The following is a 20,720-nucleotide window of genomic DNA, read 5'->3' as shown; positions in this document are numbered from 1 at the left end:
TTAGAAAATGTACTTTCAAAGTTTATTTCTCCATACACTTTTAACTTATAAAACAGAAAATTACAAAATATGCTTTGTATTTTGAAAATCACCTCTCCATCTGTAATTTCACTTGGTTCAGTAGCTGTACATGCATATTGTATGGATAAAAAAGTACCTTTACAACTGGAAACATTGGAATTAATGGCAGTATTAGCAAATTGTACTGTTCCAGCCTGCAGACATTCTGGATTTTTTTTTCAAGTCTTGGTTATGTGGTTGAAATACTGAATTATTTCAAGGAGAAAACAAACTATCCAAGTTACTTTAAGGTACAAGTAAATACATAATATGTACATATCATTTTGCTGATATATCATCACTGTAAGTGTGTCTCAAACTGCATCATCCACTACACCATCTGAATGGTCAGTCTGAGCTACTGCCTGTAACTGCACTGTGGGAGCTCCTCCTGAACCAGCTGATGTCAAGAATACAGGTGTAGCTGTTGTTGCAGTTCCTTGGCCAGGTTGTGCTACTTGTTGAATCTGGTACACTGTCTGCAAAGCAAAAAAATAAAAGTAAAATAAAAAAAATAATCTTTTGCTACTACTAACTGAACTGGATATCTAAAAGTGTGGATGATAACATGTAAATTTGATTTCACTCATGAAAAAGGTTATACTATCACATACTATCTTTGGAAATTGTATTTCTATTAGGTGTTGAGATACATGTACCCCAACTGTCTATGTTTAAAAATTGCAAATTACATTAGTAAAAGATTGATTTTTGTTTACAAGAATTTTTATTAGCCATTTAACAAATAATTACATTTTAATGTCTTATTTACACAGGCTTAATTCTTATATCAGTATAATTTGCTATCCAACACACCATGTCTTCAAAAGCTACAACTGCATACATTTCAAATATTTGAAATATTCTGTTACTAAAAAAAAACCACCTAATAACATCTAGCTTTTAAAAAAATATTTATATGCAGGTGACTACAACATTGATTATTTTATGTCAGTGTTATTAGTTTTTGGATAAACCTTTAAATTAAATTTTCAAATAAGTTTTTATACACATTCAAATGACAAGTAAAAAAGTAATGAATTAACATCAGAATAGATCTTCATTGTGTCAACACAGCATTGAATACCACCAATCTTTCTCAGCAGCTTAATTTTGAAGCTATGAAAATCTTTACAACATTAAGTTCTGTAAAGGAAAACTTTTGAGTTGGTAAAATGTGATCAGCTTAAGAATTGTTTTAATGTTATGATAATATTTCATCAAATTTACTATTTTGTCTAAACTTGTACAGTATTCAGTGTTAGTACTCCAATTTTACTGACCATACAAAGAGCTTGAAATACACGATAATTTGTTTACATCTGTGTAACGTATGTTTCAGATGTTCCATGTTAATAACATCTCTGTACACATTTTTTAATTTTGGTGTAGTATTTTTAATTCATTTAGCCATACTACAATATTTTAATTTCTCTCTAAGAAAAAAAAACTATAAATATTTTTTTCTTTAGCTGGGTTGATTTTTATTAAAGTTACAATTTCAGAATATTAAGGAACAGATACTGAAACAGGTTTGTTGAGAATGCATGGAACAGCAAAGGTAACACTTTACTGAGTGAAACACTTCCATTCATAATCATTCACTGTGTGTGTGTACAAAGCGTTTGCAAATATAAAAAATAAGTTTCAAAGTTGAATTGTAAACTGTTTCATAAAATGAGTACTGGTCAATACAACTAAGTTACTTACTTACAAATAGTTACAGTTACGACAGAAAGTGTTTGTACCCCTGTGTCATGAGCAGTTTTTTTCCTCATAACTTAACAAGTATCATGATTAGGATAATGAAAGTATAGTATATTATAAATATTATACTAACACATCTACATAAATTTTTATGAAAATTGAACGACAAATAACCAAACATAGGAAGGTCAGAAAGTGTTCGTGCATCTACTCTAATGGTCAGTTGTGTAGCTTTTCAAGTGAATTACTTGGTGCAATCTCTCCTCATTGCCCTCCATGATTATTTGACAGTACTCAACTGGTATTTTCTTCCATTCTTCTTTATAGAGGGCCTCCAACTCTTGCAAGTTTTTTGGATGATGCTGATGAACCCTGGTCTTCAACTCATGCCAAACGTTTTCACTTGGGTTGAGACTGCAATGGCCACTCAAGAATACTTATATGGTTACTCTGCAACCAGGATTGCATATATTTCGATGTGTACTTAGGGTCATTGTCGCCCAAGCTGCAAGTTCCGAGCATCATTCTTGACATAAATGCCTAATATATCAATGTACTCTTCTTTTTTCATGATTCCGTTGATGCAGTGAAGGCTGCCTACACCAGAAGAGTTAAAGGAACCCCATAGCATGATCGAGACACCTACGTGTTTAACTGTAGGGATGGTGTTCTTTGGATGAAGATTTCGTTCCCCCTTCTTACAGAAAATATAACAAACATCATTGTGCCCGAAAAGCTCGATTTTAGTCTCGTCTGACCAAAGAATACTCTTCCAATAGGTAAAGGGTTTATCTACATGCTTTCTTGCATACCTCAATTATACTTCTAAATGAACAGGCTTTAAATATAGAGCTCTATGAGGACGGCATGATTTGAACCCAGAAGAACATAACATGTTCGTAACTGTAGAGGTGCTTACTTCAACCCCAATTTCTCTTACAAGTTTCTGTATGTCATTACATTTTAAATGAGGGTTCCTACTAACTTCTCTAAAAACTTTCCTCTTGGTTCTCTCTGGAATTTTGGTGGGGCGTTCGAAACGAGGAAGGCTAGCAGTTGATCCTGTAAGCTTTAACTAGGCAATTATGTTTTGAACAGTAGATTTTGGCACATTAAACTGTGTAGTAATAATGGACTGATCATTTATAATTTTTAAGTAATAAAATATTTTTTCCAATAACTAATTTTTTTTTTTTTGAAATATAGTTGACATGTTAAATAATTATATTACCACTACTCACAACTTTTCCTAAAAATTTTCATTTAAAAAATCACACTTTCCCAATTAAGTTCTTTGTTTTAGCTTTTAAATCTTCAAATTTTGAAATTCAAAAGGATTTCAACATACATCTAAGCATTTGACACACACAAAATACCCAGTAAATGTAAATAAGAATATAAAAAATATAGTAACAATTAAGCATAAGATCTGAACCAACTTAAACTCCTGGAAGACCTTGACCTTAGGAAGTGTTTATTTAGCACTCTTCAAAAGTTCCTCTGTTTATGTATGATATGATACATCAGCATAAGCAACCCTAAACTCATTCCTGGATGTAGTATAGGATTATATTATTCTCTTGGCTTATAATCATTTTAATCAAAATATTTACTTATCAAAAACTGGTGAAAGTTCTTCAGAATAAAATGTTTTCATTCCTTAATATTTTGTTACCATCAGCAAATTTTTGGCTGTGAGTTTCACTTTTAAAAAGTTTCCATTTACAGTAAATTTATATAATTAGAAACCTCACCGATTTTGTCAATAATATACATCTAATAAAATGTAATTACACTTTTGTATAGCACAACAAACCTAAACAACTCACAATTAAAGAAACTTCCCTCCTATCAAGTGATTCTCATGGCGATATCACAGCACTAACTAAGACAAAGAGAAGCAGTAACGTTTGTAACATGTACCACTTGCTTAAACATAAAACATCATTAAACCTTCACTCCCATGACATTTCAAAAAAACAAGTGCATTAGGCGTCTACCACTGAAGCATCCACATATGAAATGTCATTAAAGTAACCACACTTGCTTTGGTAAATTAGGTCCTAACACCATCTCAGTAAAAGCAAAATTCTATTTTTACACATTATAACACATCTGAACATGTCTTTTATTAAGCCATGACCTGTATTTCACAATGGCTGGTATGGGTATTAACACTTTTATTGATAAGCAGAGAACAATGTTTTAACCTTCCTAGGTCATCTTCAGATTAACAAAGAGTTTTGCAAGTGACCTCTGTCAGACAGGTCTTAGGGACAAGAGTATAAACTAGTGTAAGATTGTAGGGGGCATTGCACTTGGATATTAAGTTATTAATTAGTATAGGTATAAAGGTGTTCCTTTATATTGGTTTAATTTTGGTTTTTGTGGCTGTATAAGTAGGGCTTCTTTGATTTTGCATTTGTTTTCCTACTTGGTATCTGAGAGTTTTCTGTGGTTATGTTGTGTTTATTTGATTTACAGCATTCAAAATGTGTGGTGTTCTTTTTTTTTGTATCCTTTGAATCTAGTTTCCATTTTTCTGTTTGTTTCTCAATATAGAAGTCATGGCAGTCGTTGCATTGTATTTTATATATTAAATTGGTGTTCTGTTTTTCAGTATAGTTTTTACATTGTATGAACAAATTTGGTGTTTACTGGAATGTTGTGTTTTATGTTGTTTTTTTTCCCAAAAGTTGGTTATTTTTTTGCTGATGTCAGGAACATATGGCATGCAGCAGTGTAAGGTTGTGTAGTTTGTTGTATCTTGGGATTTATTGTTGGTCTAGGTGTGTGCATATAATTTTTCCACAGTTTTTTGATAAACCTTGTTGATGAAGTGTTGTTTTATTTTCTTGATTTCATCATTAATTTTATCAGGTGTGCATAGTTTGGTGGCTGTGTTTATTTGGTTTCTTAACATGTTGAGTTTTTGTTGTGTTTCATGTGCTGAGTTCCAAGGAATGTATAATCCACTATGGGTGATTTTTCTATGGATTTCTGTTTTGAATAGTGTATCAGTTCTAGTGATCTTGAGGTTCAGAAATGCTATTTGGTTAGTATTTTCCTGTTCACAGGTAAACTTAATGTTGGGGTGTACCAAGTTAACGTGACTGAAAAAACTAAGTGTGTGTTCTGTAAATGTGAATCCAGCAACTGTATCATTGTATAAACCATGATCTATATTCTGTTGTATTTTCACATGATAATTATATATAACATATAAATGTAAAATAAAAATCTTGTTTTCTTTTACTGGAAAGTAAAATACATTTTATGAAAATTTATAGTTATGAAAATACACATAGATTTAAAAAGTTACCATGTGAAAGGATTAACCACTTGTTTTATTGATTGTTCATTACACAAGATTTATTTTAGTTACACATAGTAGGAAAAGACGAAAATAACTGCCCTTAATGGTGTAATGTCCTTTAACCCTTTCACAACAGACTGTACAATATATGCGAGTTTGTCTACACATATGCACGTTAGGTATTTGCACTATAGCTTTTGATACAGTATATCTTCACAAATTTTGGTACATTTTAGATAGAGATTACAAATTTTTGTACACAAAAAATCAGATTTTTAATGAAATAATTTTACAAAAGATTTGGTTGTGAAAATATCAAGTCTGTTTTGTTACTAGTTAAGAGTGAAAAGTGATTTCATGTTATGATTAGAAACTATTCTCCATCTCCAAAATCTCATGTTTTACTCGCATAATCTCTAAAACCTTCTAAATACATTTCAAATATTTGTCTTCAGTAATACTTTATGTTTTATGTTATTTTCTATATCCTAACTAGGTGGGGTGAGTTACTTGACCAACCTTGTAAATATCATAAAAAAAATTAAGAAATAGATGTAAATTGTTGGTGTTTTTTTTTCATGCTAGAATGACTACATATTATAACATGTAAATACAAATATTCATATTACTGTGTCCAATAATATAAAACTGACCTTTAGCCCTCCCTGTCTTGGCTGTGTTTTAGTAGTTTAGTATTTTCTAATATACAGTCACTTTTAAATTAGAATACATAAAGTATGTATATCAATTATTACTATTTAGAAAAAAATTATTAAACTTATTTTTCTTAAAATATGAAACAATAAATAAAAAAGTAAAGCAAATAATTATCTCTTCTTACTATAATTTTTGAACTTAGTTCCTGCTTGACATATGTTGCTAAGACTTAAAATTTTGCACATGGAGGAAATCAATTTTTTTTTAGGTTTTATATATAAATTTGAATAACCAAAAAATCATAAATAACTATACTGATACCATAGAATCCCACTATAATTTATAAAGCTTCGTAATTAAGTTGTATTTAGATTTTACAAATATATGACACTTCGACAGACTAAAAACACAACCTACCTTCATGAAATTTTAGTTCAAAAGAATTTGGTAGCCTCTTCACAGATTAATATGGATGAAAACCAATCACTAGAGGGACACTGTAAGCTTTCAACTAGTTACTCACATTTTGTGTATTGAAGTAAATGTATATAAGGAACCATTTCCAAACATGGAAAGAGGTGAAAGGGCCACTGTGTTTGATTCAGTATATAAGCTATATATCAGCAAAATAAAATGATACGAGGTTCTTATTTTATATTCTAGCTTGTTAATATGGGTTTCTAACATGTACAAAACTACATACTTAGTACTTTAATATCCCAAACATCTAATTTTAAACAGTGCTGTATTAACCCCATCATATGACTTGCTAAAAACTATATTTAGGTGTTCTTTTAATATTTATATTAAAATTAAGAAACCAACTCATTTATAATATTAAGGTTTAAATTATAATCTACAGTTTGATTCCAAACTTATGACATAAATTCATAAAATAGTAGTTCAATAAAATTTTGAATTTAACTTATCAAATGCTATGACAGCCAGTTGCTAAAGGATTAACAGATTAAAGGAAGTAAAGGATTATAACCCGTATCAGAATGAGCAGTTAACTGGAGAAGCTCAAAGAGATTATCAGAATGAGCATATAAAAAATAACAACTGAGAACTCACGTGAAACCAAAACAACTCCTGAGGATGACAAAGAATGTAAATTAGAAGAAGATGATGTGTGAGATGATGAGATTATCAGTCAACATAGTAGTGCTCCTCCAAGTTGTTTGTATATGAAGTGTTTACATAAAGTATGTTTCATAATCTTAGTAAATATAATTATGCACATTAATAGTAGATATATTCTTGGATATATCAGAATCTTTGTAGTACTGATGGTGGAAGTTTTAGCTGAATAAAATGTAAATTTTGTGACATTGGGTACTGTATTTGTGGAAGTAGAAAATTTAATTTTGTCTGATGATAAATGAATAACTATAAAAGATATTCAACTTCCACAGTATTTTACATTGTTAACGCAACTGTGAGACAAATTAGTAATGCTTGAACAATTGTTTAATTAAAAGAGAGTATTAAAGGTAATGTATACAGGATTAATAGGAAATTATTAGAAATTCACTAGAAAGTATTGTAAGTGAACCATTATTAGAATCAAATAATACAAAAGATAGCATTAATATCTGATTGAAACTGACAAAAACATGGTTTAATTAACCCTATGACAACCACGTGATATTGTTCATAGCATTAATTAACCCTATGACAACCATGTGATATTGTTCATAGCACCTAATGTCATTATCGTTATACTTTGTTTCAAAAATCAAACTATGGTTGAAATTGTTTGAGATATTAAACGACACTTTCTAAAAGCATGTAGTTTTAGAAAAATAATATAATTTTAATTTTTTCAATTATTTCTAATATTTTTTTATGTAATTATTTGCACTTAAAATATGAATAGTTCCATCTGCAAGATGATTTTCATTTTGAATATAAAAACAGTATTTATTATCTTACAATTTTCATATTTCATTTGTATATTCTCTAAAACCTCTTAAATGAATATTTAAAGTTTTTATGGTAAATGCTTATATTTTATTTTCTGTTTTCTCTACTATATCACTAACTCTAGCTATTATCATCAATGTACAGTGTAATGAAATGTTGAAAATTAAGAAATGGAAATATTTAGGTACTTATTAACTCTATGTAGAATACTTTTCAAACTTCTTTTTATCATGTGAATACTTTCACAGCTTTGTCTTACCAGTTATATGACAATGGAAATTATCTAATTCACTGCTCATAATACTATACTTAATAGTAGTGCTAGTGAGCATACTGTTTTACAAAACACACAACAAGATTAACACAGTTAAAAGATTGTCATATTAAGACACTAATAAAGTAGTCAAAATGTATAATTGTGAATACTCACACAAAAATTACAACATACAGAAAGTGTGCAAATTGAAGACAAAATAACGTTAGCTTAATAACGAACTGATGAAATTAGCTGATTATAAAATACAAGTATTCTCAACAATATTAACAGTAAAAGTTAACAGGATTAGTTGAATCGTTGAAAGCAAAAAAATTAGAACTGCCATAAAAGAAAAATAACTACATCTGAATGTTATATGAATAAACCAGAACTAATAAAAACAAAGAAACAACAATGAGAAGTGAAGAAAGCAGTGTAAATTCAAAATGCAGAAGATACTCAAAACTTTAAATTGGATTTGGAAACATTGGAACATGGAAGATGACACATGAATCAAAAGTGTGTTATAGGGTAACATGAATAACATTTTAATTTGTTTTAACTATATGTGTTACAATTACAGAAAGAGAAAAGTAGCAGCAGAAATAGAAGGATTTTGAGTGGCTGATGTATTTTTGTAAAAGAACTGGTCATCAAACACTGGATGGAATAATATGTACAGTTTTAAGGCTCCTTTTATGAAAGGCATACGAAATGATAAGATGTGTGATATCTAGATTAGTGTATAATGTATCTTTACAACATAGCATGGGGATAGACAATATAACAAATTTACAATTCATAAACTAGAAGATCAAACACACTTGCTACATCCTCTCTTTCACAAACTGCCAATAGTTTTCATTGATGTTTTATACTGTACTGCTTATAACCAATAGAAAACCAATGTATTATTCTATCAAACAACATTAAATTGTTTTTTACTACAAAGAATTGTTTATTTCATCTTCAGTTTGAAAGTTTCTTTTGCAGTCTTCAGATCAACAAGATTCGGGTAAGGTTTAAAGGCTCTCATATTAAAGTTGTAAATCCAGAAAAATGATGATAGTTACAGGACATTATTTACTTTGTGTGTATTATTATTCTATGTTCTTAAGTGCATAAAAGTGGCAAGTAATGCGGGATGGATGTTTATAGTTATTGTACTTGTGTAGTAGTTGTATAAGAAGTTTTAGAGTTCATACAATGCCACATTACATACACACTGAGTATGATGTAAAAGGTTTTCAGAAGGCACAGGTTGAATATTTGTTTTCAATGGTTCAATGTGTCAAGCTTTGTTCATGCTTTCTTACTCATTACTAATTATAAACTACACAAATTACCAGTTAAGGCTTTCTTGCATCATTTCTTTTAGCATCACAACTATATTATTTTCTTATTAATTTCTTCCCTAATTACAACAAACAAATATGCATAACAAAAACATTACGTGAATGAGGCATAGAAATATATATATATATATATATATGCAACACATCTCAAGCCACCTGCTGTACATTAATTTCTGAGACTAATGAGTAGAACACAAAGTGAAATAAACAATGATTATTATATGATTTTTGAAAAAAAACCATTAGTTAAATGAAAGACTGACACTGGTGCACTGATGACCAATTTCATTTTTACAAAGTTATATATAAGAATGTTTGTTAAAATTCTGAACTCATTAGGTGAATCTTCACAATATTTGATAAGCTTTTAGTAAACGTTACAGGTTTGTAATATATAAAAAAAATCTAGTTTTAATAAGTATTTTTACTAAAGTTTTGGTAGTGATCTTACAATGCCTTTACTGAATTAATCTGACTAACAATCACTAGTATGAGTGAAAGATGATTTTCAGGTTAAGACTGAAATTACTTTTTTCATCTTATAGTTTCATTATATCAGTTATATAACGTCTAGAACTTCATAAGTGAACATGAAATTTTTATATTCTATTTATTTTCTCTACCATAACACTAACTGAAACAAAATTATCAGTTGACAATGTAAAGTTGCAAAATATGAAATAAAATAAACAATTTTTACTTTGTCTTTAACTTTTTCCAGATGGGTCACAGGTCAAAGACCATGTCACCACATATACTCTTCAAAAAAAGAAACGCAAAAGGGATATTTTTGTCATTTTAAAGAGAAATATATGTAATAACGTTACAAGCTCAGAGTATGTGATGTAACACGTGTTAAGGCACTGATTGTCAGACCAAAATGACAATAAAAGTTGTGCACTTTGAAAACGGAGGAAAACATCGGATTTTTCGCCAAAACGCATTCGTGTTCAATAAATTTGAGAGATCTGCATGTTCTGCAAGTGCAACATGTGCAAAATCTCTATAAAAGTGACGAGTTCTCGGTTTCCATAGCTCAGTGTTAAACCACCGACACGCAATACAGTTATGCCAAAACTGACTGAAGCACAACGCAACAACGCTATTGGTTGCTTGGAAGCAGGCGAATCTCGATCAGATGTTGCCAGAGCTGTGAATGTCCACCCAAGCACCATCACAAGGCTATGGAATCGTCACCAACAACATGGATCAACTCGTGACCGTCCACGATCTGGCAGACCTCGTGTGACCACGCCCGCACAAGATCGCTACATCCGGTTATGTCACCTTCGGGATAGGACCACCACTGCAACATCTACTGCTTCAACCATACCAGGGCTGCGCAGGATTTCCGATCAGACCGTACGCAACCGTCGACGAGATTCTTAGGCCCCATGTGCAACCCATCATGGTGAACGTCAACAACGTTTTTCAACATGACAACGCCCGTCCTCACACAGCCCAACTCACCACTGTCTTCTTGAGACACCACAACATCAACGTTCTTCCCTGGCCCTCCACATCACCAGATTAAAACCCCATCGAACATCTTTGGGACGAGTTGAACCGATGTCTGCGACGGCGACAACCTCAACCGCAGACTCTACCTCAGCTTGCAGCAGTTTTGCAGGCTGAGTGGACAGCCATTCCACAGGATGTGATTCGTCATCTCATCGCTTCCATTGGCAGGAGATGTCAAGCAGTTATTGATGCTCACGGGGGGCATACTCGTTATTGACGTTGAGTGACGTTAAACTTCACCAAGTGAGCGTAGACTTCGCCTTTACAGACTTTGGATGTTCAGCAGTGAATGTGCAAAGTTTCACACATGTCATACAGAACTACCTGGAATAAACTTGTTAACAATATGTCTCAAATTTTGCCTTTCTTTTTTTGAAGAGTATATGTTGACTTGCATTCAAAATGTTATCAAAGTCATATTTCATTAATTTATAAAATTTATACTTAAGTTTGAAATCAAACTGTAGATAATTAAAATTTTCTTATGTTATTTAATTTCTTAAGCTAAAAGTAAATATTAAACAAACACAACCAAATATTGATTTCTGTATATTGAATGCAGCACCGGCTTAAATTAGATGTTTGTGATATCAAAATGCAAAGTCTATAATTTTGTACAAATTAGGAACTCAACCTATTACTATTTAAAGGCTAGAATATAAAATAAAAACCTTTTATCTTTTCTATTTGCTGAGCTATCACTATATTTAGTGAATCAAATACAGCAGCCCCATTTATCTTTTTCTATTTTTGGAAATATTCCCTTATATGCACTTCTATATACATAGCAAGCCAAGTACCAATGAGTACAAAGGTCACAACATAATTGTTTGCTTTATTTTTTTATTTACTGTACTATGTTTTAAGAACTTCTTTGTAGATAGTAATAATCTATAAACATATACAACATTAAAATGTGACTGTATTTTACCAAATACTAGTCCACAAACACAGTCAAGATAGTTCATTCTGTAGACTAAAGATCTGTTTTATATTACTGGATTTGGTAATATCAGTGCACACGTGCCATGCCATTGTATCTTCTGTATTGTCAGCCAAGCACAGACAAAAGGTCAAAATAATGTTATGATATTTAAGCTATTCAGTTTAAGCATTCATGTTTTTGTTTTGTAATCTGTTGTCATTCTAGAACAAAAGCAGCAATGATTAATATTAATTTCCTAATATTTTATGGTGGTTATGAGATTGGTCAAATCAATTGAACCATACAGATTTTGTTTTAATGAAAATAACAAAAAAAGTTTTTTTTCTTAAGAAACATTTGATAAAACTATATGGACATTATAAGGAATTCACATGTGAAATTCACAGATTTTCTGATGCATAAAAGTATTTTTAATCTTCAAATGAAAATTATTTTGCATTTTGGAGAGACAACTTGTAAAAATAAAAAAAGCATGAGAAAAACATCGATTAACAAACCTTATGGCTTGACAAACAATTTGGATATATTTTCTATGAAAAACCTTGTAGTATTTACTAATAATCTAACAAATTTTATGAACATCTGCTTAGCAATTTAAAAGCAACAACATTAAAAGTATAACAAGCATAAACTGGTTATAAGGTTAGTCTCAGGGATCAAGTCCATGCTGAAAGAGTTAAACATTTCATTATGCAAAATTCACAATTTTATTATATTCACAATTTCAGCTGTTAATCTTTTCTCGCTTGCTTTCTTTTTAATTTATGGTTTTATTGCTTGTATCTTGGATCACTTTCCTCTGTCAAAAGCAATAAATCAGATAAACCTCATCACCCATTTGTAGCAAAAACATGAGCAAAGTGCATTATACTTGTGATTTTTGTATTGATTAGGAAGGCCTCTTTTTCTATTTTTACTGAGTTAATTGTTCAAACAATAAATCAAAGCTTTCAAATATGCATTTTAGATCACAAAAAAATACATTAGACACTAAAATATAATACCTCAAAAGTACTATAACGTAACTAGCTTTCCAACTAAGCCATGAATAGACTAAAAAAAACTGTGTTAGCTTCTTGGAGTTCAACAACAATGATTACAGGTAAATAATCTGAGGCCAACTGTTTACATATGCCTGCCAAAAAGAAGAATTTTAATCAGCTTAAAAAGGACATGACCATCAGATAAGAATGTGTAGTCAGAAACATACATGGAGATTCAAAAAACACAACAGTTTAAGGATTTTGTGGTTGACTACCCAATAAGATTTACTACATATAGTTTCAACTGCATAATATATCATCAGTGTCAATGCTACTGGGATAAGTGCACCAAACAACCAGTAAAAAATGCCAAAAAACACAAAAACTATAAGATGTAGAAATAAATCAAGTTAAAAACTTAACAAAACCTAAAAAATGAGATGAAATTCAAATAGAATTAAAAAGGCCTATGGGCAACAAACATTTAAAAACACAAACTGGACAGTGTCACCATTGCCAATGACACCATCAAACAACAAGGGTAAACCCTTAGAAAATAAATGTGTAAAATTGTGCTGCTACTCACATTCATAACACTATGATGAAAGTAAAACATGGGCAATTGTAACCTGAGCATTACAAAGGCCACACACTGGCATTTCAGTCCCACATAAAAGTAAATTATGAGTTAAAAAGATATGCTTAGCCACAACTTCTTCCAATCAATACTTATGGAAAATAGATGGTCAAACAACAACAGGAGGTGTGATCTCAAAAAGCTTGATATGATGTTGCTCACCCCAAACTGACTGCATGATGTAGCCATGGATCCAGAAAAATTGGATAGAAATGGATAACAGAAAAAAAAACAAAAACTGATCCAGTCATTTCTGAATGTCTGAGATAAGAGAACAGGGAGGGAACTGACATTAAGCAATTTCAAAGCCAATATAGAGCTAAGAGAGTCTATGCAAATAGTACAGTTAGTGTACTGCTTAGCTTCTATGTGATCCAAGACAAGCAAAATAGCACACAACTTTATAGCAAACACAGAAACAGCAGAGGGAATCTTGTGAGCAACCACCAAGTTACTACAAAATATGACAATTCCAACAGTGTCATTTGACCTCAAACCACTCATAAAATCAGAAACAGGAGACTGGTTCAAAAGATGTTTGGCAAAAATAAGACACTACTTCCAATTGGGGATATCCATCTTCCTCAGATGACTCAAAGAAAGTTCATGGGTGGGGATGGTAATGAGCCATAGTGAATAGGCTGATCACCAGACTCAACATCATCATCCAATATTACACCCAATTCAGACCAAGTGAGCTTAAATACACAAGCCAAAAGGAGAAATGGCAGATTGTCTATAAGAACACAATCCATCAAGGAAAGACGACACAACCCCAGGTGGGAAGCTTAACATAAAGCAAGGAAATTTGCAAACATCTGAGATGAAAAGAAAATTCATGAGACTCAGTGCAGCATAGTCAAAGCAGCAGTTGATGTATAGGGTACAAAGAGGCCTTTGCAGACCCACATATCAGAGAGTGCAGCTTGAAGTATGTGAGAACATGACAGATCTTTACTATAGAACATCTACCCACTCCCCAAAAACTGGAAGAGAGAACGTGGGGGATGTTCAGTGCCCATATACAGTTAAACACAAAGCTGCTTAATGTAAGAAATACAAGTCAGCTTGCAGTCAAACAGAAGCCCCAAGAACTTCATTTCAGGAACAATGGGAGGAACACCACCACTGAGATGGAGCTCAGAATCAGGGTATAAACCCCACTGGCAGCAAAAATTAATGCAAATAGTTTTAGAGGAAGCAAAGGTGAAACTGGATGATGTGATCAACCTAACAATTAAGTGAAGGTAGTCTGAAGCTGCTGCTCATTAAACCTTATGTTTGATACCAACAACAAATGTGGAAGGTCTTTGACATAGAGGCTGTTTGCAAAAGTAGGAGGAAGTTACTTAGTAATAGCATTAATATTTATAATGAAAAGGTTGGCACTCAAGACATAGCCCTAAACAATTCCAAGTTAATGTATGAAAGAACAGGATAAGATCAAATCCACACAGACTTTGAATCTCCTGTCAAGTAAAAGTTACAAATAAAAATGGACAAATGACCAACATCAAGAAACACATTCTCATTTCAAATTTGGCTAAAAACAACCAGAAGAAGAGCAACAGTGACAGAGGAAAGATGAGATAGCATTTCATAATGAATATTATCATGCCCAACTTATGTATTGCCAGACCAATGAAGAGCTAGCTTAAGTTCCACCAATGTAAATAGGCAATTATAATCATATATATGATTGGTCTGACAGAAAAAGGGCTATCTCTCCATCCAGGACTTGATGACCAACAAGTCAGGAGAAGAGATAGAAGTGTTGAAAAGGGGAAAAAGCCCTCCCCAAGAGCATAGGCAATGCTCTGTACATCAGCAACTTCTTCACTATTGGACAGCATGATGAAAACGGGATGGAAAATATACTTCCAACTGACATTTTCAATCTTTTTCCAGATGACTGTGAAACTATTGGTAGAAGAGATGCTAGTGGTGAATTTAATCCAGGATTCCTTCTGGCTTTAACATCTCACCAATCATCAAAAGGTACAGGTCTACCAGAAAGCAACATGGTTGAAGGTAGTGAGATATCTGCAAAAGATATCCTAAGCCAATGTCTAAGATTTTGTGTCTGTTGGCAGGCAGGAGACTACCATGAATGAGGATGCCATGGGAAACACTGAGGTTTAGAGGACAGAATGAGTAGCTGCTTGAATCATACAGTTATAGCTTCCATGGAAGATTAATGACAGCAGGATCAAATTCCAAGTGAGAAGTGAAGGAGAGCCAATCAGCCTGCTGACTTTCATACTAACACTACATGAGCTGGTTGCACTGAACACAACAAATCTCCCTCAAAATGACATGAAAATGATCACTGTTCTGTGGGTCACTGTCAATCCTCCAACAAAAATGAGAAAATAGTAAAGTTGAACAGATAGATTAATAGCTGTAAAAAATAGGCAAATGAACCAGTATGAAAGTGATAAAGGTTGTTACCTATGAGCATATTCCTCACAGAATGACCTCTCCCATCAATATCAGCACCTACCCAGAGGGAATTGTGTTTATTATAGTGTTCCAAGATGAACACAGATGGCAGCTGGTAAGTAAGATCTTCAAGGTCTGATTAATCATAAGTATTTCCCAGTGATAGGCAAAAAGTACAAGCAGTCATAGTATAACCCAAGGAAATACAAGTGGCTACCGCCTCAAGAGTGTACTGAGTGGCATGGACACAGTGGATATACACTGATCAACCAGCCATGTCACACCTCCGTAAACTCCTTTATCACACTGTAACAGTATCAACAGGCTGAAGAAGTGTTTCTTGTAAGGAAAAATGGTAAAAAAAAAAAAATCAATCAAGGTCTTACTGCCATCCAAATTAGAATAGAACCTTCGACAGTTCTACTGTATTAAATTGGCCACTTTCATTTAGGAGGAGGAGAACTGGGCAAAGAACCCTTTTGTTTGTAACCATGATGGCAGTCTTTAGTAGAAAGGAGTCTATAGACTTCCATGCACCTGTTCTAGGACAACTGGGCAGATATCTGAAGAAGGAGACTCCAATGACTGATGTCATGGCCAAATAATAAAAGTTCTACCTCTTGGAGCCAAAGGAGATGGATGTGAACAGTTACTGGAACCAATAATAGGAACAAAGACATGAGTAGGCATAGATCTGTCAACTCATGTATTCACAGAAGGCAAAAGACTCTTGACATGAGGGGGGAGAGGAAGGGAGAAGAAAAAAAAGATTCTGATGAAGACACAGAAAGATCTGTCTGCACTCCCACCACAACAGTGGAACAGTGTGCAGAACCATACATCTGAGATGGAACTAGGGACAACAGTGTCCAGGCTCTAGGATAAGAAATGTTGTTCATAGTACATACAAACATTGCATATTTTCTTTCCTCTAACACTTATGGCAATACTTAAAGTACAAAGATTGGGAACCACCACAATTGATGTAACATCTTGAATGAGTTTGGAGACCAGCAAGCCCCTCTAATCCCTTCTGGATGAAAAAGCAAGACATCTGCATTAATGTTTTCCTAGTCAAAAAACTGAGATTGAGGAAACGAGATATATGAACTGACTGGGGTGGTGACTGTGAAACAGTCTTCTATATGTGATCACGTATAAACAGTTTTTGTTTTTTGGATTTCAGGAATCCGTGAGAAACTGTATCTGCTTTATTTCATTCTCCAAATTTAAGCAAAGAAAAATAATTTTATTTGTGAAGTCTTTAAAAAATATATAAAAATACCAAATATCTTACCTGAGGTGCAGCCTGTTGAACAGTTTGAGCAGTTGCTCCCTGAGCCAAAGGAGATGTCTGAATAATCACTGGCTGACTATTTGCAGCCTGTCCTTGCATTTGCATTCGAATTAACTGGAGTTGAGTCTGAGTAAGCTGGATCTACAGAAATTAAACCAACAAGATAACTATAATTTATTGTAAACTGATTCACAAGGGAACTAAAACTGTTTCATAGTAAGGTATTACAGAAGATAAAAAAACTACAAATTACAAAAAATTAATTATCTTCAATCAGTTCAATGAAAATGAACAGGCAACAAAAACATGTGTACTATCAATAACTTACTGCAAATTCAATGTAAAATATACTAGTATACTTCTATTTGTAAGCTTATGACATAAAACATTAATTATCCTATAGTTCAAAAATAATAATCAATATATATTGACTTTTATGACATTAAACTATGATAGAAAAGTTGTTTATAATGCATGAAAATGCTTTACTGAAACAAGTTTTCAATAGGGGTTCCTGCTTCCCCTTATTCCTAAAAATATTTTCATAGAAAACTTTAAAACAAAAAATAATACAATAGAAATAAAACTGAAAATGTATCTTAGTCATCACATAATCTGACAAAAGCCTCATATTAAATTAGAAACACATGGGGCCTAGAAAACCCAACTGTTTAAGGTCTGCAATGGTGACCACTATTTAACACATCTCAACTCTCCATAAAGCAAGCTCATATCTTCTACTTTTTCTTCACAAGCTTCAGTAATGAAAAACTACTAACATGAAACATTTCACTGCTTAAATATGAAACTTAACCAAAAAGCTTAAAACATCACAAATTCTTGTGTTATTTAAACCAGATAAATACTCAGAAAACTAAACTGCAATGATACAGCTGTCATACAAACAAACCTTAGCTACAAATGACAGTTTGTATGTACACACATATAATGAACAGATGAACTTCCTAAATGGCTTAAGCATTTAATAGTAGATCGATATGATCCACATTATTATGTTGAAACCACAGTAAAATTTAATAAAACATGTGTCACAAAAGTCATATTGCAAGACTCATCATTATCTCAGTCATTTGATAGGTTTTTATATATTATGTAATAACAGCTTGTACATTTCACTCTTCATACATAACTCCAGACAAGCCCAACTCTAAAAACATGTCTTAAGCACAATTACTGATGAATTATAGATTCTTCAAAACCTGTTTAACTGAGTGGAAAATGGAGAATCAAGTAACTGGACTTCATATTTCTTGTCAAAAGATGATTAGTCACTGGTCAAGTTAATTCAAATGTTTGTTTCTCAGATACAAAATAAATTAACCGGAACTAACAAAATTCTGTAAAAAGCATTGAAATGAGGAATAGAAGCCCTTCAAATAAGCAATGAAAAGGCACAAGTATTTGACATATACTTGTCAGGTTTTGATATGTTACCTCAGTTTTTATAAGTTTTAAAGTGTTACCAGAGACCAGTATGAACATTATTATAAAGCTAAGAATCACACTCTAAACTCATGAAGAAGCTGCATGACTGCAGAAGACAATGAAAATGTGATTACTTTGAAAAAGATCAAAATCTTCACTATTACAGATAGGCAAATGTTCCTGCTTTAAATATGTTTAAAGACACATTGTATTAACGCTTTCTGAGAGTGTTTAATAATACTAACTTCCACTGTGTTTGTGTTAAACTGTTTAACTTTGATTTTTTTATTTACTTATTTTAATTATTCATAAACAATCTAAACCTTGCTACTAAGCATTTATTTTTTAGTCAAATTAGAATTAAAATTAAAAGGCAAATCTAGGTATTAAGTGAAAATATTTTAATAAAAACCAATTTGACTGGTCATATGAATTAAACTTGATAAAATATTATTTTAAATTATTAACTGAAGTATATTTTTAACACTCATTTAAAAACTACAAACATTTTTATGAAAATAGTAGATATACAAGTTAGAAATAAATATGCAATTTATGTTTGTTTTTCTTTTCATTAATTATAAAATTACTAATTTAATTGCATATTATTTTTTCAGAAAATTTCCCTAACATTAAACTCAACACTTTGGAAAAGGTTATACACTATATCCTATATCAGTGGTTCTCAAACCTTGGGTTGAAACCCCAGTTAGAGTCACGGCAGACTCTGACTAAACAAAAATATACAAGAAATATAAAGCTGAATGGGCCAGTTGAAAAACATTTTTGAACAAACAGTGTCATGTATATTTAGAATATCTTCAATGTAATCAGTAATGAAAAAGTCTGGGAATCGTTATCCTAAAAAACACTTATAGATTTCAGTGTCTTACTACTTTTTGTTTATATTATACCAATTAGAAAGTATAAAATCTTAGCTAATAATCAATATTTTAAGAGCATATATGTTTTAAGTTCTTACTTCTACAATGCAATGAAAAAAATCCCGAATTTCCCTTAGTTAGGCACTCGTGACATATTTTCTCTCAGCTTGTCATCTTTATTTTATCCACCAACCCTAAAAAATTTATGAAGTTAAATGTAAATTACTGTCTATAAGATTATCACTGCTCAGACAAGGCACATTTTCTATAGTCTTCACTATTGTTTAGTTTGAGCTACTAAATAGAAAATCAGACCCTTCCTGCCACACCCACCAGTCAGTCACATCCTCTCTTCCATAATAATAGTTTTTTCTTATGTTTAATTATACATCACCTATAACCAACAGAAAGTCAAGGTTTTCATCTATCAAATGATGTATTGTATAACATTATGTTTTGAACAGTTAAATATCAGTTTCACCCAGAATATCAACGTTATTCCTGTGGAAAAGTTAACAACTGGTTTAGATGAATCTGTAATGGCTCTTATAGCAGTTAGAAAACCAAAAAAATTTTGAGACAAGAGAATTTGTCAACTTTTTGCATGTTATTGGTCTATATTCTTTGGTGCATTACTTAACTGAATAAAAATTAAGTGCATTACTATAACTAGCAAAATTAGGGTTAACTCTCTCTAACAGTTGACAGCAAGAAAAAACCTTGGTTAAGTATTTTCTTATTTTTGATGTGCATTCTTTATATATAATTATAAAATTAACTAAAATGTAAAAATACAGATCCTTTTAGGTTAGCTAAGATTAGAATAGGTAAAATGAATAACAAAATATAATAATGTTTCATGAGGCACACATGTAAGTAGCTCATGGATAATGGAATTTGTTAACTTAAAGTAAACTGCATGTTCCCGGAGTGATTTATAACTTATTATGGCATGGATAGTAGATAGACATGGTTCAAAGGGCATTGAAACAACATTTAATTATAAATAGATGTATACTGTTACAAACTTGGAGCTACTTGGGATAAACAAATGAAGTTTCATGTTACAATCTGAAGTCATTCTAGAAAGAAAAAAAAAATATTTTTCTTTTCATGGTTAGTTACAAGGTTGGTCAAGATGACTTATTCTCTTTTGAGATAGGGTAAAAAAATAACAAAAACTATAAAGTTTCACTGAAAAAAAAAAAAACATTTGAAATGCATTTAGGAAGAGGTTCTAGGGATTACACAAAGAAAATGTGAAATTTTTGAGACAAAGTATTTTTA

General features: G+C 31.8%; 1 protein-coding gene across 2 annotated transcripts in view; it reads right to left on the bottom strand.

Annotated features, from left to right (window-relative positions):
• LOC143235543 (nuclear transcription factor Y subunit gamma-like) overlaps positions 1-20,720 on the bottom strand; it is a 46,270-nt gene continuing 25,550 nt past the window's right edge. For both annotated transcript variants that reach the window (XM_076473786.1, XM_076473787.1), the window contains 2 exons: positions 17,104-17,244; positions 1-539 (listed from right to left, as the gene is read on the bottom strand). In XM_076473786.1, the coding sequence (XP_076329901.1) occupies positions 375-539; positions 17,104-17,244 (306 nt within the window). In that variant the 3' untranslated portion in view covers positions 1-374. The remainder of the gene's footprint in view (positions 540-17,103; positions 17,245-20,720) is intronic.

The sequence above is a fragment of the Tachypleus tridentatus genome, chromosome 12, assembly GCF_004210375.1.
Source record: "Tachypleus tridentatus isolate NWPU-2018 chromosome 12, ASM421037v1, whole genome shotgun sequence".
Lineage (NCBI taxonomy): Eukaryota > Metazoa > Arthropoda > Merostomata > Xiphosura > Limulidae > Tachypleus > Tachypleus tridentatus.
This window is presented reverse-complemented; position numbering and strand designations above follow the sequence as displayed.